The 25,004-nt window shown below is 43.6% G+C and overlaps 1 protein-coding gene across 4 annotated transcripts in view; it reads left to right on the top strand.

Annotated features, from left to right (window-relative positions):
* The first annotated feature begins 441 nt into the window (after positions 1 to 441).
* Positions 442 to 25,004, top strand: part of LOC135549783 (septin-7) — a 44,490-nt gene continuing 19,927 nt past the window's right edge. For 2 of the 4 annotated variants that reach the window (XM_064980076.1, XM_064980075.1), the window contains exons 1-2: positions 442 to 628; positions 17,333 to 17,439. In XM_064980076.1, coding sequence (XP_064836148.1) covers positions 574 to 628; positions 17,333 to 17,439 — 162 coding nt within the window. In that variant the 5' untranslated portion in view covers positions 442 to 573. Of the gene's footprint in view, positions 629 to 1,305; positions 1,308 to 5,773; positions 6,507 to 8,024; positions 8,128 to 17,332; positions 17,440 to 25,004 lie in introns of those variants that run through there. The other 2 variants (XM_064980078.1, XM_064980077.1) reach the window with 2 other exon arrangements.

Below are 25,004 nucleotides of genomic sequence, written 5' to 3'. Positions count from 1 at the left end.
GAGAATCTCTTATGCGAAAGTTGTCAAAAGGGCAGAAAGATCAAATATCACTGAAGGAGTTTGTTTAGGTGCCCATACAAGCCACATTTTTGTATTCATCCTGCAGCGTATTCGCTTACTCCCCCTCAAAGATTTTAATAGCATTGGATTGGTGTGAGAAATATGGTATCTACTCATGGTGAGAGACTTGGAATTTAGCCTCAGATGAACCGGGTAGGTAGGCCTACACCGCAGGCTGAGTATCACCAACAGTACCAAGCCATTTTTAATGTGAAGAAAGTGGACAGTTCTGTCATTTTTAGCAATGGTGGCAAATAGCACTGCCTCTGTGGAATTGATGTTTCTTTTGTACATTTTTTTAACCCCCGTCCAGTTGGCGGCGACAGTACTCCTTTTGCATGTAGTTCGTTATAAGACCTCACCGAAGAAGAATAAGGCTTTTTTTTTTTTGGTACTAGTTCTCTATCTATCTCTATGTCTCCTTCACGTCAAGCAGACAGTTTTGGTCTTACGTGAATTAAGTTGCGTACGACTTTTACAGTTCTGTGGTCTCAGGTGAATTCGTGGAAGGGAATGCCGAGCGGTGAAAGGTCCGTTAGTGAAGCGCCTGGGAACGGGAACATTATGGGTAAGTTCATTCATACTGGAACTTTTGCTATCGTTTGTGTCATCGGGGTAGTCAGCTAACGTTAGCTACTAAAAAACTTGCCAGAATTAGTTAGGTAAGTTAACGTGCTTAACTAGAAAAACAACGATAGCTCGAAAATGACTGAGTACTCTGTGGCATTAACTGTATTTGTTCGACTGTGAAGTGTGTTTGGTCCCTGATACAGAGTCGGCTAGTACTAGCAAACGATAACTAACTTAGCTAACGATACAGTAGGTAGATACCTAACTAGCATTTTGGGATACAACCAGTGAAGTTGTTCAGTTGATATTCTTCACACAGCATATACTTTGGCCAGTAGTCAACTTATCTGGTTCAACCAGAGAAGTTGACTACTAACGTTACTGGCCAAATGATATGCTGTGTGAAGAATGTCAACTGAGCAACTTCAGATGCCAGTTGTGGTGCTTGTGAGAAGTTGGCAACCCCAACAAAGGCTCGTCATAATTAACGTTACGTTTTTAGCTAGCAACATTAACTTACCTACAGTAGCTAACAAAACTAACGTTACATAGCTAAGTTAGTTTACTAGATACTAGTACAGATAGAACGAGGTTAGTTATAAACACGTTTGCCACGAACTAGCGAGTTAGTGGGTTGTGATGCCTGGTTAGTCGGCGTCGCAGTTTGCTTGCTAGCTGTGAATGGCTGCTATTCTGAAAAGCCGACGTAGCTAATGTTAGCTTGGTTTTAGATGTAAAATGTCAGTGTTCGTCAAATAATCCTTAGTTAATTCAAATAGGTTTAATCAATGCTAAAGTCAGTGTGGGGGAAACCTGGAGCAAAGTTATGAATCTACTAACTTCCTCAAACATCTAGTTGGATACACTCAAATGATGTAGGTATCAAAATGTCAAAACAAAAACGTTCTATTGAGCATCAACAAAATGTTTTACTCGGAGTGGGGTAGGATGACTGCAGTATCTACTTTTTTAGAAAACCTAGTCCTTTACATGAGACTGGATTCATACTATGGTACTGTACTGACATGGTGGATGCTCTGACTGAGTGACTGTGCCTCTGTTATTCCTCCATGTGACCTGTAGCATCTGTCATGGAATGGCTTGCAGTGAGTGTAGAGGCAGTCATAGATCTTCACCCTAGCCATTCAAATGTTTTCTCTAGTTGCTATGGAATGCATGCAATGTTATTACTTTAGCTTGAGTAAATAAATGCAGTTTCCCACCATATCTCTGTTATTGAACAATTGCCATCTCTCCATTATTGTGGCTAAGGTAGCCTAGTGGTTAGAGCGTTGGGCCAGTAACCGAAAGGTTGCTGGATTGAATCCCGAGCTGACAAGTTACAAATCTTTCGTTCCGCCCCTGAGCAAGGCAGTTAACCCACTGTTCCCCAGGCACCAAAGATGTCGATTAAGGCAGCCCCCTGCACCTCTCTGATTCAGAGAGGTTGGGTTAAATGTGGAAGATGCATTTCAGTTGAAGGCATTCAGTTGTACAACTGTCTAGGTATCTCCCTTTCCCTAATAAGTTTTGTATCAGTCAGGGCTAGGGGTGTCGGTGACACCTGTGTTTTGTTATTCATAGGATAAATGCCATCGGACTTGTCCTTTTCTGAAAAATCCTCAGGCTCTTCTAAACGAGGAGTATGGAAAATTGATTTTTGTCATGTTTAATTGGTTGGAAACTGAGCATTTCTGGGTTGTAGGCCAATTGAATGCATCACAGATGTTTCCTATGCACTACAGGCCAAGCCTTCCTCAGTGTGATGACCTATTGTCCCCAGTGACACAACAGGAGTCCAGTCTGTGAGTCAGTGTGTCACATGGCGAGGCCTGGGACTGCCAGGATGTCTGATGTCAGACATCAGTTTGTTTAGGTTCCCATAAAATCTACGTTTTTGTATTCTTCTGCCATCATATTCGTTCAGTCCCCCTCAAATATTGTAAAAGCATTGTTTTGGTGTGAGATATGGTATCCACTCGTAGGGCGAGAATTTAAATTTAGCCTCAGATGAACTGGGTAGGTTGTAGGGCTGGGAATTGCGAGGGACCTCATAATACTATCGCTCTAGTAGTGAAGGGAGAATGGATCAACCGTCCATGTAGACCACTCAGGACTGTCTTACTCCTACAGACTTAACATTATTCCTAAGTTACAGTATAGAAATAAAATGGACTGTGATGAAGACACTCTATAGCATGCAAGACAGACTCTGATGGAGAGGAAGGGAAAAACTACACACAACACACACACCGGTAAGTCCAGCGTCTGGGACGATGCAGAAAGGTCATGGGAGGGGTCAGACTTTCTGAAGCAGCACAGAACAACATTCTCTACTGTGTATCCTCTAGTATTTGCAAGCCAATGTCAGTTTACTGTGCTAGGCTAACCTGCTAGGCCTTGCTTTAGGGTTAGCTTAACACACCTCTTTCTAACCTTGGGTTCTCTGAGGCAGACTGGCCTTAATCCCACCACATCTCTTTCGGCAGTTTACCCACCACCAGCAAAGAAGAATAACAAATCTACTCTGCTTGAAGGGACCATGTAGCAATGTGAGTGGGACAATAATGTATCAGGCTATCAGTGCATTGAAAAGCATGGGGAAGAGTGGTGGAGGGGGAGGCCTAAAGGAGAAGGCAGTCTTGCTTTCCTGGAGGTATGTAGTGGCCTTTGTTAAAGCAATTGTTATGAAAGGTTGAGGTGAACAGGCAAGACACAGATGTCCACCACACCATGTCCCTCTCAGTGACCCTGGCCTAGGTGGAAGCTCTCTTTCCAACCTTGACAGTGGTATTGGAAATGTATCATGGGTGTTGCCTTGAAGAAGACCTGACTTGCTTTAGTATATGTCAACAAGCCTCTTATGCCTGCTATATGAGTCAGGAAGCTGCTGTAGATGTAGCCTATATTTTACTCCTTTCTTTTTTTCATAAGATGAGGCTAACTTTTATGACCCTCCCCTTGGACTCACGGAAAAGTATGGACGGCTCATTGTTATTGGCTCTGACTTGCACATCAAACATTTCTCTTCTCAGTGCAAGCTAGCAAAGAGATCAACATTATGATGATGATGCTGCTGTCTCGGCTATGTGCTGAAGTGGTTGCCATTTGTCTGATCAGCGACAGGCACCACTGACAGTTGTACTGTATACGTGACAGACGCTTCTGCTCCAGAGCAGACAGACAGACAACAGGAGGAAGTGGCTTGGGCGGTGAGGCATGCTACAGTAGGCTACATTTGTCAACTTATAACCCTCAAAGACGATGAGCTTGAGTGAAGGATAGGTGGGGCAGATCCTCTCCTATGGAGAGAGGATGATCTGAAAAGCCAATGATCTGAAAAACTGTAGAGGAATGAACAGCCTCCTGCTCTGAGCAGTGCTTTACTGGCAAAAACAGCTCCTCTGCATAATAATCTCTATTTTTGGCCCAACTGTCTCGGTCTGGGATAACCTGAGTGAATGCTCAAATTCTTGCCATCCTGATGTTGATGGCTTTACACTACAATGTTTGAGAGATGAAACATGTAGGAAATTGCTTTTTGTTAGTGTGAGGACTGAAACATGGAGCCTAGCTACTGACTCGGGATGATTTGCTATGCGTCAGTCTCTCCAACGCTGGAAGCCGTGTGAAGAGGCCTGTGGGCTGTCGGCCAATGGGATTTCACAGCTGTGGGCTGGAAGCCAATTGGATCTCATTTCACATTAGCCGGTGAAATGACTGAAGGATGCGTCATCACCTCAACTCTGGGATTAACCAATGACAGCTCCCATTAACAGACCTACAATACAAAACTGACCGTCTGAAGTGAGCTGTAGGAGTGCAGGATTAGGCTATTTGAATGCTAGATTGGTTGACCGTGTTTTCCTCTCTCTGTCTGTCCTACTGCTTTAGCCTGAACTTGTCTGTCATTACAGTTGGTAAATAGGTTATTTTTCTTCTCTTAACTGTGAGACATTCTTTGGCTTCTGAGCTTTAGTAATGGCTGCTATCGTATTTAGGTAAAGACCCGGTATTGAGGGTTTTTCATGTCACTTTACTGGCAGCCAGGGAGCTGTAAAATAATCTGAGGCTAAATTCCAGTTTTCTGGAATAGACTCGTCATGAATTGTGATCCATGTTTTACTCTCTCTCAAATTCAAGCTGCTTTATTGGCATGAAAAACATTGTCAATATTGCCAAAGCAACAATGTATACAATATACATTGTAATAAAATTATAAACAATAACAAATAATATAAAATGGTAGTTGATAATAATAAAATTAAATACAAAAATAATAACAATAAAATGGCAACAGTCAATAGTAGAATGTAATGTTATAAATATGGAAAATGAAACTATAACAAACTTATAACTAAATAACGGTCATCTTTACCATTACATCAGTACCACAACTACTATCATCCTCTCTCGCTCTCTTGCTCTCTCAAAAATATTGAATATCTTGATAAGTGTTTAGAGGCCCATTATCAGCAACCTTCACTCTTGTGTTCCAATGGCACGTTTTTAGCTAATCCAAGTTTATCATTTTAAAAGGCTAATTAATCATTAGAAAACACATTTGCAATTATGTTAGCACAACTGAAAACTGTTGTCCTGATTAAGTAAGCAATGAAAATGACCTTCTTTAGTCTAGTTGAGTATTTGGAGCATCAGGACATTTGTGGGTTCGATTACAGGCTCAAAATGGCCAGAAACAAATCACTTTTTTTCTGAAATGCAGTCTATTCTTGTTCTGAGAAATTAAGGCTATTCCATGTGAGAAATTGCCAAGAAACTGAAGATCTCGTGCAAAGATGTGTCTTACTCCCTTTACAGAACAGGGCAAACTGGCTCTAACCAGAATAGAAAGAGTGGGATGCCCCGGTGCACATCTGAGCAAGAGTGAGAAACAATCTAATGTACTTATAAACTAGTTAAACGCCTCACAAGTCCTCAACTGGCAGCTTCATTAAATAGTACCCGCAAAACACCAGTCTCAACGTCAACAGTGAAGAGGGGACTCCGGGATGCTGACCTTCTAGTCAGTTGCAAAGAAAAAGCCATATCTCAGACTGGCCAATAAAAAATCAAATAAAAATATTTAAGATGGGCAAAAGAAGAGACACTGGAGAGAAGAATTCTTGCCTAGAAAGCCAGCATCCCGGAGTCGCCTCTTCACTGTTGACGTTGACTCTGTACGCCTATGTAAATACGCCATAAAAAATCTGCCGTTTCCAGCTACAATAGTAATTTACAACATTAACAATGTCTACACTCTATTTCTGATCAATTTTGTTATTTTCATAGACAAAAATGTGCTTTTCTTTCAAAGACAAGGACATTTTCTATGTGACCCCAAACTTTTGAACGGTACTGTGTATGTGTGTCTGTCTGTCTGAGACGTTTATGCGTGGGTTTGACTCCAAATAACCTAGCCCAATAAAACATTGGTAACATCTCTTCAAATAGAATGAAGAAACTGAGTTGGAAAAGAATGGTTATACTCCTAGTTATTTGATAAAAATTACATTTTTGGTGAAAGAGATGCAGAAACTAGCATTAACCAAGCAAACCAAAATGATGTGTACCCCCACCACACATCTGCTGTTCTGATTGAGTGCTATGGGCAAAATAGAGAAGCAAGACCTATCAGGTGTGATTGACACCTGAGAGTGCGTCAGGGCTTTTATCCGCAGGCATGAATGTGTTATTCTGACACAAGATGGATGGTGGACTCATTTGTCGGTCTTCACTGATATACTGTATTTCACTCTTTTTTATGGTGTGGTGCTCCACCTGTCTACCTTGGTCTGTGAATCATTCTGCATCTCCTCTCATCCACCACCACCTCACTGTCAACCATCTTGACCTGCACACACTCCAAACCAGCTGTGAGTATTATTGTGACTGAATACCTAACGATTACCACTGTACATTTAGGCTATAATATTTACTTATTTGACACTGTTAAGAGACACAACATGAACAAAAGTATATGTGGACACCTGCTTGTCGAACATCTCTTTCCAAAATGATGGGCATTAAAATGGAGTTGGTCCCCCTTTGCTGCTATAACAGCCTTCACTCTTCTGGGAAGGCTTTCCACCAGATGTTGGAAGATTTCTGCGGGGGCTTGCTTTCATTCAGCCACAAGCACATTCGTGAGATCAGGGCTCTGTGCAGGCCAGTCAAGTTCTTCCACACCGATCTCGACAAACCGTTTCTGTATCGACCTCGCTTTGTGCACGAGGGGCATTGTCATACTGAAACAGGAAAGGGCCTTCCCCAGACTGTTGCCACAGTTGGAAGCACAGAATCGTCTAGATTGTCATTGTATGCTGCAGCGTAAAGATTTTCACTCACTCGCTCTGGAAAAGAGTGTCTGCAAAATAACTTAAATGTAAAAATGTCCCTGCACTGGAACTAAGGGGCCTAGCCCGAACCATGAAAACAGTCCCAGACCATTATTCCTCCTCCACCAAACTTTACAGTTGGCACTATTTATTGGGGTAGGTGGTGTTCTCCTGGCATCCGCCAAACCCAGATTAGTCTGTCGGACTGCCAGATGGTGACGCGTGATGCATCATTCCAGAGAATGTGTTTCCACTGCTCCAGTCTAATGGCGGCGAGCTTTACATCACTCCAGCTGATGCTTGGCTTTGTGAATGGTTATCTTAGGCTTGTGTACGGTTGCTCTGCCATAAACACATTTTATGAAGTTCCCGACAGCACAAGAACGGTTTGATGTTGCTTCCAGAGGCAGTTGGGAACTCTGTAGAGGACAGACAATTTTTACGCACTACTCCCGTCAGCACTCGGCGTTCCCATTCTGTGAGCTTGTGTGGGCTACCACTTTGAGGCTAAGTCGTTGTTGCTTCTAGATGTTTCCATTTCACAATAACAGCAGTTATAGTTGACCAGAGCAGCCCGAGCAGGGTAGAAATTTGACGAACTGCCTTGTTGGAAAGGCGTCCTCCTATGACGGTGCCATGTTGAAAGTCTCTGAGCTCTTCAGTAAGGCCTTTCTACTGTTAGTGTTTGTCTCTGGAGAATGCATGGCGGTGTTCTCGATTTTATACACCTGTCAGCAATGGGTGTGGCTGAATTAACCAAAACCACTCATTTGAAGGTGTCCACATACTTTTGTTGTATGTATAGTTTAACCATGTTAGATTGGGCATAATAATTAAATTATCTGATGAATGATTGAATTCTATTCAACAAATTGTCCATGTTGCTGTTTAAAAAAATGTATTTCCTGAACCTGTCAAGTCATCAGTTATTATAGGCAAGTGATATCCCAGTTACTGAAGCAATAAGTCAACAGTGTTGGTAACCAGACTTTTGTTTAGCCTTGTTACCTGCCTGGACAGTTGAGGAAAAGCATTAACTAATGTTTTGGTCTACAGCAACAGAAGGTTCTGGAAGGTTATGTGGGCTTTGCCAATCTCCCAAACCAAGTGTACAGAAAGTCTGTCAAGAGAGGCTTCGAGTTCACTCTCATGGTTGTGGGTGAGTAGAGATCTTTGCATCCTATTTTACGTCTCCCGCTCTTTTCCAAGTAAAACCCCAAAAGAACAGAAAAAAGAAGCCGGTATTCATCTGGAAAAACAGATGGCGATGTTACTGCTGTGTAAAAAGCTGTTTGCATATTATTGTATGGATTAGTGAAGTATGCATGAAAATGACTGTTAGAAGCTCCGTCTGTGTCCCAAATGGCACCGTAATCCCTATGTAATGCACTACTTTTGACCAGGGTCCATAGAGCGCTGATCAAAAGTAGGTTGGTATGGGGAATAGGGTGCCGTCTCTGTTTGAAAGATGCGGACACATCTGTGTAAGAAATGTATGTGGATATGTAATATAGCCTACACAAGGCCATAGACGTTCATGTCTATGTTCAATTTTACAGTCAGGAATCTTGTCATGCCGTAGTGCTGGCAGCTGGCTGTTAAAATGCATTAGCGATGCTTTCTGTTGCGTTGGGATAATTTGTCTTGCATGTAAAGCGGGACTTGAAGAAACCATATTTAAAACAAATGTGCTTGAGCAATGGAGGGTAGGCAGGGTTTATTTCACCCATACTGTGGAATGTGTTTGTACATTTGTGTCGTTGTTTTGGTGTTTGAGGTGTGTATAATGTGCCTTTTGGATTGTGGGTGGAAGGTTTCCTGTAATTCCATTCATGCAGCCAGAGTTGGAGCCTGAACATCTGAAGAGAGTGAGGGATAGAGGGAAAGAGACACAGGGTGTAGGCACCGTTACATCCCTGCCATTCTCCACTCCGTCCTCTCTGTTCCATAAGTCCTGCCCAGAGGTACAGTGCCTTCAGAAAGTATTCACAACACTTGACTTTTTCCACATTTTGTTGCTACAGCCTGAATTTTAAATGGAATAAATTGCGATTGTGTGTCAATTATGCTTTTAGTAATGTTTACAAATGTAATGAAAAATGCTGAAATGTCTTGTCAAAATGTATTCAACCCTGTTGTTATAGCAAAAAGTTGCTGCACAAGTCACATAAGTTGCATGTACAATTGAAGTTGGAAGTTTACATACATCTTAGCCAAATACATTTAAACTCAGTTTTTCACAATTCCTGACATTTAGTCCTAGTACAAATTGCCTTAGGTCTTAGGTCAGTTAGGCTCACCACTTTATTTTAATAATGTGAAATGTCAGAATAATAGTGGAGAGAGTGATTTATTTCACATTCCCAGTAGGTCAGAAGTTTACATACACTCAATTAGTATTTGGTAGCATTGCCTTTAAATAGTTTAACTTGGGTCAAACATTTCGGGTAGCCTTCCGCAAGCTTCCCACAATACGTTGGGTGAATTATGGCCCATTCTTCCTGACAGAGCTGGTGTAACTGAGTCAGATTTGTAGGCCTCCTTGCTCGCACATGCTTTTTCAGCTCTGCCCACAAATTTTCTATAGGATTGAGGTCAGTGCTTTGTGATTGACACTTCAATACCTTGACTTTGTTGTCCTTAAGCCATTCTGCCACAACTTTGGAAGTATGCTTGGGGTCATTGTCCATTTGGAAGACCCATTTGCGACCAAGCTTTAACTTCCTGACTGATGTCTTGAGATGTTGCTTCAATATATCCATATAATTTCCCTCCCTCATGATGCCATCTATTTTGTGAAGTGCACCAGCCCCTCCTGCAGCAAAGCACCCCCACAACATGATGCCGCCACCCCTGTGCTTCACAGTTTTCTTCCTTGCTGAGAGGCCTTTCAAGTGGTGTTGATATAGGACTTGTTTTTCTGTGGATATAGATACTTTTGTACCTGTTTCTTCCAGCATCTTGTGGAAGTCTACAATTTTTTTTCTGAGATCTTGGCAGATTTCTTTTGGTTTTCCCATGTCAAGCGAAGAGGCACTGAGTTTGAAGGTAGGCCTTGAAATACATCCACAGGTACACCTATTGACTCAGGCTAATTGACACCATTTACCCAAAACTTCTAGAGCCATGACATCATTTTCTGGAATTATCCAAGCTGTTTAAAAGGCACAGTCAATTTAGCTCATGTAAACTTCTGACCCACTGGAATTGTGATACAGTGAATTATATTAATTATGTTAACAGTTGTTGGGAAAATTACTTGTCATGCACAAAGTAATGTGACCTAACCGACTTGCCAAAACTATAGTTTGTTAACAAGAAATTTGTGGAGTGGTTGAAAAGAGTTTTATTGACTCCAACCTAAGTGTATGTAAACTTCCGACTTCAACTGTATGAATGACTACCTCATCTCTGTATCCCACATATTCAATTGTCTGTAAGGTCTCTCAGTAGAGCAGTGGATTTCAAACACATTTTACCACAAACACCAGGGAGGTTTTCCAATGCCTCGCAAAGAATGGCACCTATTTGGACGAGGGGAAAAAGAAAGAAAAAAAGACTTTGAGCATCCCTTTGAGCATAGTGCAGTCATTAATTACACTTGGATGGTGTATCAATACACCCAGTCACTGCAAAGATACAGGCGTCCGTCCGAAGGAAGGAAACCGCTCAGGGATTTCACCATTAGGGCAATGGTGACTTTAAAACAGAGTTGCTGTGATGGGATAAAACTGATTTCTGAATCAAAAACATTGTAGTTACTCCACAATACTAACCTCCTAATTGACAGTCCAAAAAAGATGCCTGTTTGCAATAAGGCACTGAAGTAAAACTGCAAAAAATGTGGAAAAGAGAACTAAATGACAGTGAATAGAAGGATGCCCGAACCTTATGTCCTGAATAGAAAGCGTTATGCTTAGGGCAAACACTATACATCACTGAGTAACACTTCATATTTTCAAGCATGGTGGTGGCTGCATCATGTTATGGGTGTGTTGGTCATCGGCAAGGACTATGGAGTTTTTTTTAAGGATAAAAAGAAACAGAATAGAGGTAAACACAGGCAAAATCAGAGGAGAACCTGGTTTTCTGCTTTCCAGCAGACACTGGGAACAAATTCACTTTTCAGCTGGACAATAATAACAAGAGCAAATATACACTGGATTTGCTTACCAAGACGACATTGAATGTTGTACAGTTTTGACTGAAATTGGCTTGACAATCAATGGCTTGACTTGAAAATGGCTGTCTAGCAATGATCAACAATCAACTTGACAGAACTTGAAAATGGAATAATGTGCAAATATTTTACAATCCAGGTGTGTAAAGCTCTTAGACTTACCCTGTAAGACTCTCAGCTGTAATTGTTGCCAAAGGTGATTATAACATTTATTAATTGAGGGGTGTGAATAAGATTTCTGTATTTCTTTTAATAAATTTGCACACATTTCTAAAAACATGTTTTCATGTTGTCATTATGGGGTATTGTGTGTAGGTGGGTAGAAAAAAAGAAAAGCAATGTCATCCATTTTGAATTTGGGCTGTAACACCACAAAATGTGGAATAAGTCAAGGGGTATGAATACTTTCTGAAGGCACTGTACCAATCTTGGTTGTACAGGAAATGGCTGTGAACTCCCGAGTGAGGTCATTTTCTGTCCCCTGGCCCTGTGGTTGGCTGCGGGCTGTTGAGTCAACCCATGCCCACCTGCCCCAAGGCCAGGAGAGTGGGAGGAGGAGAAAAGGGGGAATGCCTGCCTGTTATAACAGACTCGCTCGTGTCAGTCTGAGTAGAGTTGAGAAGCATTCAAGTGGTCTTTCCCTTGATTTTCCCCTCTGCTGCGCTCGCAGGAAAAAGACTGTTATAGGTTACATTTTGTCTTGAGCATGTAATTAGAATGGCAGGGTAATTGAATCTGAGCTCATGTCATGCTGTAGGAGATGCATCATCTGATAGTAGTGCATGTTGTTTACTCTGCTGCTTCGCTCTGTGTTTTCTTAATTACCAGAGAACTCATGTAATGTCCCTGGTTGCAATGTGAAGTGTGCCAAAGTATTTTAAAGGTGCCCGTATACTAGGTTTAATTTGCTCCTAGCAGAACTCTGCATGATGACGCAAACGTCTCGCATACTTTAACTTCTTGGTGACTGGGGGCCAGTAGAGTAGCTTGGATGAATACGGTGCACAGAGTCAACAGCCTGCTACTCAGCCATAAAAACTAGAATATGTATATAATTAGTATCTTTGGATAGAAAACACTCTGAATTTTCTAAAACTGTTTGAATGATGTCATGAGTATAATAGAACTCCTATGGCAGGCGAAAACCTGAGAAAAGTCCAACCAGGAAGTGGGAAATCTGAGGTTTGTAGTTTTTCAACTCATTGCCATTCCGACATAGTGTCTGTGGGGTCATTTTGCACTTCCTAAGGCTTCCACTAGATGTCAAGTCTTTAGAACCTTGTTTGATGCTTCTACTGGGAAGGGGGCCCGAATGAGAGGCGATTGAGCCAGGTGTCTGGCAGATTGCCACAAGCTCCTGACGCGCGGTCATGTGAAAGTTAGCTTGCGTTCCATTGCTTTTCTATAGACAAAGGAATTCTCCGGTTGGAACATTATTGATTTATGATAAAAACATCCTAAAGATTGATTCTATACTTCGTTTGACATGTTTCTACGACCTGTAATTGAACTTTTTGGACTTTTCGTCTGACCTTTCGGCTGGACTTGAACGCGCATTTGGATTTGTTTACCAAACGCCCTAACAAAAGGAGGTATTTGGACATAAATTATGAACTTTATCGAACAAATCAAACATTTATTGTGGAACTGGGATTCCTGGGAGTGCATTCTGATGAAGATCATCAAAGGTAAGTGAATATTTATAATGCTATTTCTGACTAATGTTGACTCCACAACATGGCGGATATCTCTTTGGCTGTTTTGGTCTCTGAGTGCCGTACTCAGATTATTGCATGGTATGCTTTTTCCATAAAGTTTTTTTGAAATCTGACACAGCGGTTGCATTAAGGAGAAGTTCCATGTATAATAGTTGTATCTTTTATCAATGTAAATTGATGTGGCTCTCTGCAAAATCACCTCATGTTTAAGAACTACTGAACATAACACGCCAATGTAAACTGAGATTTTTGGATATAAATATGAACTTTACTGAACAAAACATACATGTATTTTGTAACATGAAGTCATATGGGTGTCATCTGATGATCATCAAAGGGTAGTGATTAATTGTATCTATATTTATGCTTTTTGTGACTCCTCTCTTTGGCTGGAAAAATGGCTGTGTTTTTCTGTGACTTGGTGGTGACCTAACATAATCGTTTGGTGCTTTCGCTGTAAAGCCTTTTTGAACAACAGCCAGTATACACTTCCTCAAAATATTGAAAATTAATCAAAGATAAATCAAGAAATTTGTAATTAGGCCTCCCAAGTGGCACAGCGGTCTAAGGCACTGCATTGTAGTGCTTGAGGCGTCACTACAGCCCTGGGTTGAATCCAAGGCTGTGTCACAGCCGGCCATGACCGGGAGACACGTGTGGTGGCTCACAATTGGCCCAGCATCGTCTGTGCTTAGGGAAGGGTTTGGCCGGCCGGGATTTTCTCGTCCCATTACACTCTAGCGACTCCTTGTGGTGCCTGCAAGCTGACTTCGGTCGCCAGCTGGGCAGTGTTTCCGCCGACACATTGGTGCGGCTGGCTTCCAGGTTAAACGACCAGTGCGGCTTGGCAGGGTCGCGTTTCGGAGGAGGCATGGTTCTTGACCTAAGCCTCTCCCAAGTCCATGTGGGAGTTGCAGCGATGAGACAAGACTGTAACTACCACTTGGACATCAAATTTGGGAGAAAAAGGGGTAAAAGAGTATCTGTAATTAAATTTGGACTTTTTTAGGGGGGGGGGGTCTTAGTTGATAAATTTTACATCAGATGTTTGTTGCAGTATTTCTCAAGTGGGAAAAAAAGGCGCATGAAAACCAGTCTCTCGTTGAATGACAAGCATTTCAAGCATTCCCACCCTCCTAGGAGTAGTACTGTTGACCAATCACTAACAAAGAGGCATAGATTTCGGCTACTGAACTTCGACTTGCCTCAAGTGAAAAAGTTGTGTGCACGAACAGCCCCCCCCAAAAACTGCCGAACACTAAAATGAACAAAAACGTCACACAATTGTCATAATATATGTGTGAACTGTTTCGACTGGAAAGCACAGTAGCATGCGACAGGCTTTCGGCTCTCTTGGTCAGAACTGATTGTCAGCAGCCCAAGTCAGTGAAAGTGGGCCACAGCAGTCAGATGTTTGCATCCATCGGAAAAAGTCAATATTTGCTAATGATTTACCATGTTTGACCTTGATCTTGGCCAGAATGGCTACTGCACCGCAGGCAGCTGTAGTTCAGCTCATTGTGGTTGCCCTTCGTTGACACACTTTTTAATGCATTTAAGTATTTATCTTCTCTGGAAACTATGTCCCTGACTAGTAGGATTTGACTTGCACACTGACTCGTTAAAGGAAATTGATGGGTTTGCCAGAAGATATTTTAAAGAGTATTGTCACGTGCTAGCCAGACTTATAAAGTTTTATCGTCTTTTTTCCTGTTCCCAATTTGAAGGGAGAATCCCCTTTTTCAACACACACACACACGCGCTATCATCTGATACATACTTTACCTGAACGTTAAATACAGTGAAAGCAGGGTTACCTCAGCCAGTTTCTGAACAGAAGCACTTTTTAATTTCAGCAGTCAGTGTATTTTCTGTCCCGTGTCAATGCAGTAGAATGCAGCGCCGTCAAATGAACTAACAAACTGTCTCCCCTCCCTCTCTGCAATCCAAACTTTTCCTGCTTCCCCCGCCCCAGGAAGCTCCTCTCTCCTTGCACGCAGAGCAGGGTGAAGTTCCTCTGAATAAGCCTCCATGGTTGACACAGCTGCTGGAAATTTCCTTTAAAGGAAGTATACTGCTGGCTGGGTTGGTTGCTGACAAGGAGTGCCACTGGTGGGGACGGGCTAGGCAGGGCTGCACTGAGAGGGTCATGCTCTGGTCTGGTGGCACTTGAATGCTAATTTCTAGGTCCAGGTCACATAAACCAGCATAGCATCCAGATCTAGCTGTACAATCAGAGGTTTCACCTAATACTGTTAATGTGTCAGATCTGTCACATCGTTACAAACACTGCAGTGCTTCAAGGCTTAATCTATTCCATTGCCCTTTGTAGATAGATAATCAATTGACTGGTTTTCAGACGATGACACATTTTGCGTTGGGGGGTTAGGCTAAAACAGTAGCATCCATGCTAACTGCTCTCCGGTTTTCCCTGTCATCAGACCACTGCGGATGATCCCATCCCAGTGCAGGGAGATCCCTTCCCAGGCCCCAGCTATCGCCCAGTGTAGGGAAATCCCAATTCTCATTTCCATGGCCATAAGGATTTAAGAGGCCTTTCTCTGAGGCTTACTCCGCAAACAAATTCTGCAACTCAAGCTCTGAATAGCTTATATCAGCTTTGATATCCCCCCTCACCCTCTTTCTTATCCTTTCTTCATCCATCACTCCCTCCCTCTCTCTCCTCAGAAAACAAGCAGACCCAGCTCTGAAGTCTGAATAGACAACTTGCTTTCTGGTATCCCGCCATCCCCCTCTTTGCTCCATCCCTCCCGTTCCCTTCCTTCTCTCTATCCCTCACTCCATCCTCCCACCCAGAGAGATGTTTAGTGTTTTGTCTCCTGTCTTCTATGTGGCCATAGAGCTAAGCTTCCTTTCTCTCTGCCCATCAATGCTTCTGAATCTGTATTGGACCAGCTTCACAGACACTGAAGGCTGAATCTGCTTGGGTCTGCCATTCTGTCAGCTTATGGTTTCCCTAATGCAAGCTGACATTTTCAAGACAGGCGTATTTCAGCCAGCTGTTTTCACAAGACCGCAACACGTCCCCTCCCCACCTTCCATCATTCTCCAGCCAGCTCTCGGTGAGGGGAGTAGGCCCTAAATCCTGACTTCCATCCTGAAGACATATCCACGTTGTTTCTCAACAGCCCAACCGCTAGAACATTTCCATTATTGTGAGATCAGTGTGGCTGTAGCCCTTGCAGGAAACATTTACCATGTGAAAGAGTGCGTAGAGAGAGCTTCTTTGAGCGAAAGAGCGAAAGAGTGCTCTCCTTTGTGTGGTGTCTCTTGCGCTCTCCATCTCTGCCTCTTTCTCGCTCTCACTCTCTTTCCCTGCACACAAGTGTTCAGTAGCTGGTTAATTGGCAGTAGTGAGTTGTTGGAGGCTGGGCCTAACCACTCTTCTAAAGGTCAGGAAAAACGCAGGGCAGGGGCAGTACGGTTGGTGCACGCAGCAGTAGTGTGATGCGGTCCTGTGCCAGCCCAGCATGTGACTCCAGACCCGCTCCCTTCACACAGCTCCCATTGTTCAGCCTCTCTCATTGCCCCCGTCCCAATGCCAACCGTTGCTATGTATACTGTTGATGGCGTTGGGTTACCCAGACATAAGGAGGCACCTGGGATTGTTCTCTGAAAATCTGACAGATGTTGAAGGAAAATGTAGCCCATATACAAATTCCAGAGCTTATTATTGAATGAGAGTACTATGGAACAAATATTTGGGAATGTTCATTGAAATACACTAAGTCAATTAAAATCATGGCAAAGAGTTGGATATAGTCTCAATATACAGCATGTTGGAAAGGGAGACACTGAAGTTGAACCATTATTGTATCCAAGACAAATTCCCTAAATATTTTGTGGTTAGACTTAGTCACTGTAACAGTATGATGACTTTGCCATCCCCAGGCTTCCCTCATCAGAAGAATCCCTGATTTAGATTCCTGAAATGCAGACAGGAAAATAATTTGACTGGGAGGAAATGATATTCAGCCCACACTCCCTCCCTCGCCTGTCTCTCTCCTTCTCTCCATCGCATATTACATTTAAACACTGCACAACTTACAAGTGTAAATATTGACTATAAATCATGCCTTCCTATATAATACTTATGATAAAATATTTATTCTATTCTACCGAGCCATTTACTTTGTTTGTATTAAGAAGGAACCTGCAAGTAAGCATTTTGTTGGATGGTGTATACCATGTGTATCCTTCACATATGACTAATAATAAAAGTTGACTTGACTTAATGCTTGTTACATCAGTTGATGCAGCTCAAATGGTTTTATTTCCTGTTAATTAAAAAAAAAAGTGAACCATTTTAAAGGATTCTAAAAATTGGGAGAGCATCTCGAGATTGTCATGTTGCCACTCGGTCTGGTGTGAACAAGGATTAGAAAAACGGTGTGAAATGTAATCTTTCTACCCCTCTCTTTGCCCCCCCCCCCCCTTTTCTCTAGGTGAATCTGGTTTGGGGAAGTCTACACTGATCAATTCCCTCTTCCTGACAGACTTGTATTCTCCTGAATACCCTGGTCCCTCCCACAGAATCAAGAAGACTGTACAGGTAAACACTAAGATGCCCCATCTATTTGATTTATTCATCGTATATTTCAATGGGAACAGATAGAAACGCAAGGAATAAACTATTCATTATATGTTGCACCATAGCTTCAACTCATTTTCAACACCCTACTTGTGTTTCTCTCTCGGAGAAAACATACTTCTGTCCCTTTTGTAACAGATTAGTAGATACCGTCTCTCCCGCCTCTAAAAGGAAATGACTGTTCTTTTCCCAAAGAAGATAAATATTTCAGCTCACTCGCCACATTAAAAAAATCTGTTTCCCCTTTCTGTTGCTTTAAGTGCAGGGTGGAAGCTAGGTAACGTGTCTCCATCCTGTCTGACTTACCCATAAGTTCCTCTTTTGGACACAAACGGCCTGCTCTTCTCTGGTAAATTATCTGATGTGCCCCAGCCAGCTCCCACCCAGCCCTTTCTGTGTTGTTTTGGGTCGTTAATGTCACAGCCCTGGCCCTCCCTCCACTTCATACCTGCTCTCTGACATGCTTCAGACTAGGTCACTCATAACCTGTTACACTCTGACGGTGGTATCTACTCATAACCTGGTACCACCGTTGCCCTGTCTTCTGTCTGAACAGCAAGGCCTACAACCAGTTCATCTATTTAGACTAGGAGGAATGACTGACTGCAAAGAGATGGGCCTCTGTAACCATACAGAACATCAGTGGGTGGCGACTGACTCATCGACTGGGAAAACGAATGGTGTGCAAAACAAATAGCAACAGGGAGTTTTTGCTGGAAAGATAACTAGTACAGTGCCTTGCGAAAGTATTCGGCCCCCTTGAACTTTGCGACCTTTTGCCACATTTCAGGCTTCAAACATAAAGATATAAAACTGTATTTTTTTTGTGAAGAATCAACAACAAGTGGGACACAATCATGAAGTGGAACGACATTTATTGGATATTTCAAAAAACAAAAACAAATCAAAAACTGAAAAATTGGGCGTGCAAAATTATTCAGCCCCTTTACTTTCAGTGCAGCAAACTCTCTCCAGAAGTTCAGTTAGGATCTCTGAATGATCCAATGTTGACCTAAAGATTTAACTGCTGGCTACTATTCTTCTGTGGTTTAACCCAACGAGTCATGGTCACAAGTGTTTCTCTTAAAGCTGTCTGGGTTTAAACATCTTCTATTGTACAGAAAGTGAATAGCTTAGTCTATTGATAGTGACAGTTAACTTCCCAAGCAAAGTCTATTTTTTTTAGTTTGTAGCTCAGCCTCAATGTCAAAGAAACCAAACAATTTTATATATACAGTTGAAGTCGGAAGTTTACATACACTTAGGTTGGAATCCTTAACTCGTTTTTCAAACACTCCACAAATTTCTTGTTAACAAACTATAGTGTTGGCAAGTCGGTTAGCACATCTACTTTGTGCATGACACAAGTCATTTTATAAACAAGGGATCTGGGAAATCAGTTTACAACCAACCAGACCACACACACACTCACAATGTCATTTTTCATTGAAGCAGTGAAATGGTTGAGAGTTTTAATATTTTTGTGTAGGATTATGGATTCACCTACACTTTTCCAAACCAGGGTTTTTCTACTGATATAGTGGTAGTGGTTTTGACAGTGGGATATGAATGGTATTAGTGATTTTATAGATAGAGTAGGAGGGACTATTTGCCCACACGTTGAGAAATACTTGTCGTCTCCCGTCAAGTTTTATCACGGACACTGCCATGTTTCTGTATATGGTATATTCAAACGTCTGTGAAAGAAGTGTCTCTAAAACATCCCATAGTTGATTTGCAACACGTTTACACCACTGCAGACACCTATTTGTAAATGTCAGTTTTGCTGAGAGAGCTGGCTATCTGTTTTAATGAGCCTAATGGATTCCCAAAAATGTCCCATCCTTTTGGTTTATTCTATTCATCTTGCTGCTGCCTGAATGAGTTCCCTAACTCTCACACACACACACACACACACAAGATCTGTCTGTCGTTGGATCTCATTTAATGTCAAGTATGGCCTCAGACCAATTCCTGGTGTTGAAAGCCATGAACAGCCTGCAGTGTGTTTGTGAACGCCATTGGATTGGCTATGCACGTGCATCACAGCACAGAGGGGCACGTGCATCACAGCACAGAGGGGCGCGTGCATCACAGCACAGAGGGGCGCGTGCATCACAGCACAGAGGGGCGCGTGCATCACAGCACAGAGGGGCGCGTGCATCACAGCACAGAGGGGCGCGTGCATCACAGCACAGAGGGGCGCGTGCATCACAGCACAGAGGGGCGCGTGCATCACAGCACAGAGGGGCGCGTGCATCACAGCACAGAGGGGCGCGTGCATCACAGCACAGAGGGGCGCGTGCATCACAGCACAGAGGGGCGCGTGCATCACAGCACAGAGGGGCGCGTGCATCACAGCACAGAGGGGCGCGTGCATCACAGCACAGAGGGGCGCGTGCATCACAGCACAGAGGGGCGCGTGCATCACAGCACAGAGGGGCGCGTGCATCACAGCACAGAGGGGCGCGTGCATCACAGCACAGAGGGGCGCGTGCATCACAGCACAGAGGGGCGCGTGCATCACAGCACAGAGGGGCGCGTGCATCACAGCACAGAGGGGCGCGTGCATCACAGCACAGAGGGGCGCGTGCATCACAGCACAGAGGGGCGCGTGCATCACAGCACAGAGGGGCGCGTGCATCACAGCACAGAGGGGCGCGTGCATCACAGCACAGAGGGGCGCGTGCATCACAGCACAGAGGGGCGCGTGCATCACAGCACAGAGGGGCGCGTGCATCACAGCACAGAGGGGCGCGTGCATCACAGCACAGAGGGGCGCGTGCATCACAGCACAGAGGGGCGCGTGCATCACAGCACAGAGGGGCGCGTGCATCACAGCACAGAGGGGCGCGTGCATCACAGCACAGAGGGGCGCGTGCATCACAGCACAGAGGGGCGCGTGCATCACAGCACAGAGGGGCGCGTGCATCACAGCACAGAGGGGCGCGTGCATCACAGCACAGAGGGGCGCGTGCATCACAGCACAGAGGGGCGCGTGCATCACAGCACAGAGGGGCGCGTGCATCACAGCACAGAGGGGCGCGTGCATCACAGCACAGAGGGCGCGTGCATCACAGCACAGAGGGGCGCGTGCATCACAGCACAGAGGGGCGCGTGCATCACAGCACAGAGGGGCTCGTGCATCACAGCACAGAGGGGCGCTCCAAACAGACTTTCCTGTGATGATTGAATGGCTGATAAAACATGGGTCTCTTTTATCAGAGCTGACCAACATGCCTCTGAAGATGCATGTGTATATATGCACACACAAATAGTTCCTCATAATATTATGACACCACACCTATCCCATGAGATCATTATTAGTCCCATATTCTACTTGACTTGAAGGGTTCTCAATACGAGTATGATTGTAATGTTGTGTACATGCCAGGGAGCAGTAACCTGGGTGTCAGCCTTTCAGTCATGCCAGCAATCCCATAAGGAGTTGCAAAGAGCGCAGGAATGACTCGCCCCCAGGCTAAGGTAGGTGAGGATGCATGTGTTAATAGTGCTGTACTGATGGTCATGATGTCATTGGGCTGGTCCTGGTGTGCCTGTAGAGGGCCCGAATTTAGTAAAGTGGTTGAGTCGTGCCAGGTTTTAGGGCCTGCCAGGATGATGTACTGTACTTCTGCAAGCCTGTTGCTTCATAGCTGTGCAATCCTCAGTCTGCTGGTGAGTCACTTTTAGTATTTTGTTAGGATCCACATTAGCTGCCGCTAACGAAGCCGTTATCCTCCTGCGGTCAACACAAAACATGAAATAATACAGAACATTATAGACAATGACAACTCATGGACAGGCTAGAGCGTTGGGCCAGTAACCTCAAGGTTGCTGGATCGAATCCCCAAGCTGACAAGGTACAAATCTGTCGTTCTGCCCCTGAGCAAGACAGTTAACTCACTGTTCCCCGGTCGTCAAAAAGATGTGGATGTCGATTAAGGCAGCCCCCCGCACCTCTCTGATTCAGAGGGGTTGGGTTAAATGCAGAAGACACATTTTCAGTTGAATGCATTGTTGTACAACTGACTAGGTATCCCCCTTCCCCTAAATTGAAAACAATACACACTTTCATACACTTAAGTCTCAGCTGTCCATTCTTAGTAACATTACACAAAAGCCGGCACATAGATACTATTTCGTTAATCTTAAGATGATAAATACCACCCAGTGGGTCATAATCTTGGTGATCTTGGTGGAGTTGTTCTTTAAAAAAAAATTAAGGCACACCAGATTGGAGCCGTTTTCCCAATCCCATATGTACTGTATGTTGCCTCAGCAACCGTGAAGGCCTTGACTTTACATAAAATTTTAGTCACCTCCAGATATAGTCGGTGAAAGTATAAGTAAGCTGAACAGCGTTACACTGGGGTGGAGCCATTCACATCAGTTTCCTCCAGCTAAAGCCTAGCTAATGTCATGTGGAGAAATAGACATGGAGAGACAAATCTGTTCCCATCTCGCCACTTTCTCTTACAGCCTGTTTGAGTTCAGAGTGCCAATGGCACATCTTATCTTTAACCCAAACACCAGATGTTCTTGGGAGGAAGAGGAGTGGATAGATTTTATTTTTAACTAGTTTTTTGGTCAGTAAGGAGAGGCGTTGTTTTGTGAGGTGCTGTTTTATTTGTTTTCTGAAAGAAAATGTTGCTGTTTGCTTGAGTGATTTGAAGAGGCAGGTAGTTCCACTCAATCATGCCTCTATATAATACTTTGCATTGACTTAGTTTTATATTTTGGGACTGTGAAGAAACTTGTTGCATGCCTTATGTTAGCTGATTGAATAGACCATTTGGAATTTGTAACACAAGAAGTGATGCAGTCAATCTCTCCTCTGCTCCTGGGTTGACTACCCAGGTTATTTGTGTATTTGTTTTTTGGGGCAGCACTGGCAGTAAAAGTCCCAGTCCTTGCTAAGGGTTCTGGATTTGAAGGTTGAGGGAGGAACGGAGGGAGACTGACAAGGAGAGGAGCGGGCGAAAGAAGGGAGCGGGAGGATCTGATCTGTCTGAGTGTCACTACTACCACTACTTGCCGCCATGCCAGTTGAAGAAGAGGAAGTAGTCATAGTACTAACAGGAAGTAGTACTGAAGGTGCCAGACTTGTGGTTTACTATCTTATGATGACATCATCACCTGATCAATGGTTAGCCATTTAGTTGGACCTGCTTCCTCTCCTGGGCCTTCAGCATCAGGTTACTGTAGGTGTGCAGCAGGAGTGCTATCTCGTTTTCAGACTTCACAGAAATATCCCTCCAAGAACGATGCCCACATTGTATTGTACCTCCCTTTTTGAAGTTGCATGAAAGTGATCCCGTTTCTATGATTCACTGCCAATAGAAACAGCCTCTGCCTGGGTGTGTGGTATTCCATGTAGCTAGCTTTCACCCACAGAAATCTCTTTAATTGTTCCATCTCAACACTAGTCTAAATCTCCACTAAGCCCAGACAGCAGTCTGCTCTGTTTTTACCCAGCACCCACCAATGTGTTTCCCTGCGCATTACACACCCTTAAGCACTTATTAGAGTGTATCTGTGTTTTCTCTGCTTCCTTTGGCTCCAATAGTGAGCATTATGCCAGAGGTTTGGTGATAAACTTGGCAGGGTCAGGATCCAAGGAGGAAAGAGTAATTAGTGGGAACTCTCTGCTTGTTTATCCTAGAGGAGGAGGAGGGATGAATGACTAGAGCCCGATAAGGGTTATGTTATATTATGTTATTGGAGGGATGGCACTAGCCTGGTCCCAGATGTTTGTCCTGTTCAGCCAACTCCAGTGCTCATTGCCACTAACCAAAGGAGTTGGCTGAACAAATCTGGACCTGGCTAGGGTAGGCGTCTGTTGGTTAGTTAGGAACAGATGGAGAGGGTATGGGACGAGGCTAGCGCTTAGCATGCTTAGTCTGTCAGCCCAATGTCCTTGTGAAACACAGCTGAGCAAACCAACCGTAGTGGAGAGGAGTGTGGCGAAACGGTCAGTGTTGTTCCTCTTCCCTGTCTCTGTGAGGTCATTGTGGTTACACACACACACACACACACACACACACACACACACACACACACACACGGAAGATCCCTCTCCTCCTACCGTTACACTGTTTAGTACCATCTAACTCATGCCAAACAGGGAGTGGTCCATGTGTTGTTTTTGTTCATTCAATGTCTCACACTAGCTCTTGCCATTCATGACACTGTAAAGGGTGCAGTCGGTTGAATAGCATGAATGAAACCATTTAAAAATAATAATAATTTATGCCACTGTCAATCATCTTTGCTATGATGGAGCCTGAGAAGATACAGTTGAAGTCAGAAGTTTACATACACTTAGGTCGGAGTCTTTAAAACTCAACCAATCCACAATTTTTTTTAACAAACAATAGTTTTAGCAAGTCGGTTAGGACATCTACTTTGTGCATGACACAAGTCATTTTTCCAATAACTGTTTAGAGGCAGATTATTTCACTTATAATTCATTGTATCACAATTCCAGTGGGTCAGAAGTTTACACACACTAAGTTGACTGTGCCTTTAAACAGCTTGGAAAATTCCAGAAAATTATGTCATGGCTTTAGAAGCTTCTGATAGGCTAATTGACATCATTTGAGTCATACCTGTGGATGTATATCTAGGCCTACCTTCAAACCCAGTGCCTCTTTGCTTGACGTCATAGGAAAATCAGCCAAGACCTCAACATTTTTTTTTGTAGACCTCCACAAGTCTGGTTCATCCTTGGGAGCAATTTCCAAACGCCTGGAGGTACCACATTCATCTGTACAAACAATAGTACGCATGTATAAACACCATGGCACCACGCAGCCATCATACCGCTCAGGAAGGAGACACGTTCTGTCTCCTAGAGATGAATGTACTTTGGTGCGAAAAGTGCAAATCAATCCCAGAACAAGAGCAAAGGATCTTGTGAAGATGCTGGAGGAAACCGGTACAAAAGTATCTATATCCACAGTAACACGAGTTGTATATCGACATAACCTGAAAGGCCACTCAGCAAGGAGGAAGCCACTGCTCCAAAACCGCCATTAAAAAAAGCCATGCTACGGTTTGCAACTGCACATGGGGTCAAAGATTGTACTTTTTGGAGAAATGTCCTCTGGTCTGATAAAACAAAAATAGAACTGTTTGGCCATAATGACCATCGTTATGTTTGGAGGAAAAATGGGCAGGCTTGCAAGCAGAAGAACATCCCAACCATGAAGCACAGGGGTGGCAGCATCATGTTGTGGGGGTGCTTTGCTGCAGGAGGGACTGGTGCACTTCACAAAATAGATGGCATCATGAGGTTGGATATATGTGGATATATTGAATCAACATCTCAAGACATCAGTCAGGAAGTTAAAGCTTGGTTGCAAATGGGTCTTCCAAATGGACAATGACCCCAAGCAAATGTAAGGGTAGGGCAGTAAAAGGCAGCACCACACACACACTGTGAGCTGGAATAAACAGCCGTGTTTTTACCCCCAGTGTCTGGTCTGGTGCATTGCAACCTATTATTGCCAAAAGCCCTGGTC

Source organism: Oncorhynchus masou, chromosome 12 (assembly GCF_036934945.1).
Source record: "Oncorhynchus masou masou isolate Uvic2021 chromosome 12, UVic_Omas_1.1, whole genome shotgun sequence".
Taxonomy (NCBI): domain Eukaryota; kingdom Metazoa; phylum Chordata; class Actinopteri; order Salmoniformes; family Salmonidae; genus Oncorhynchus; species Oncorhynchus masou.
This window is presented reverse-complemented; position numbering and strand designations above follow the sequence as displayed.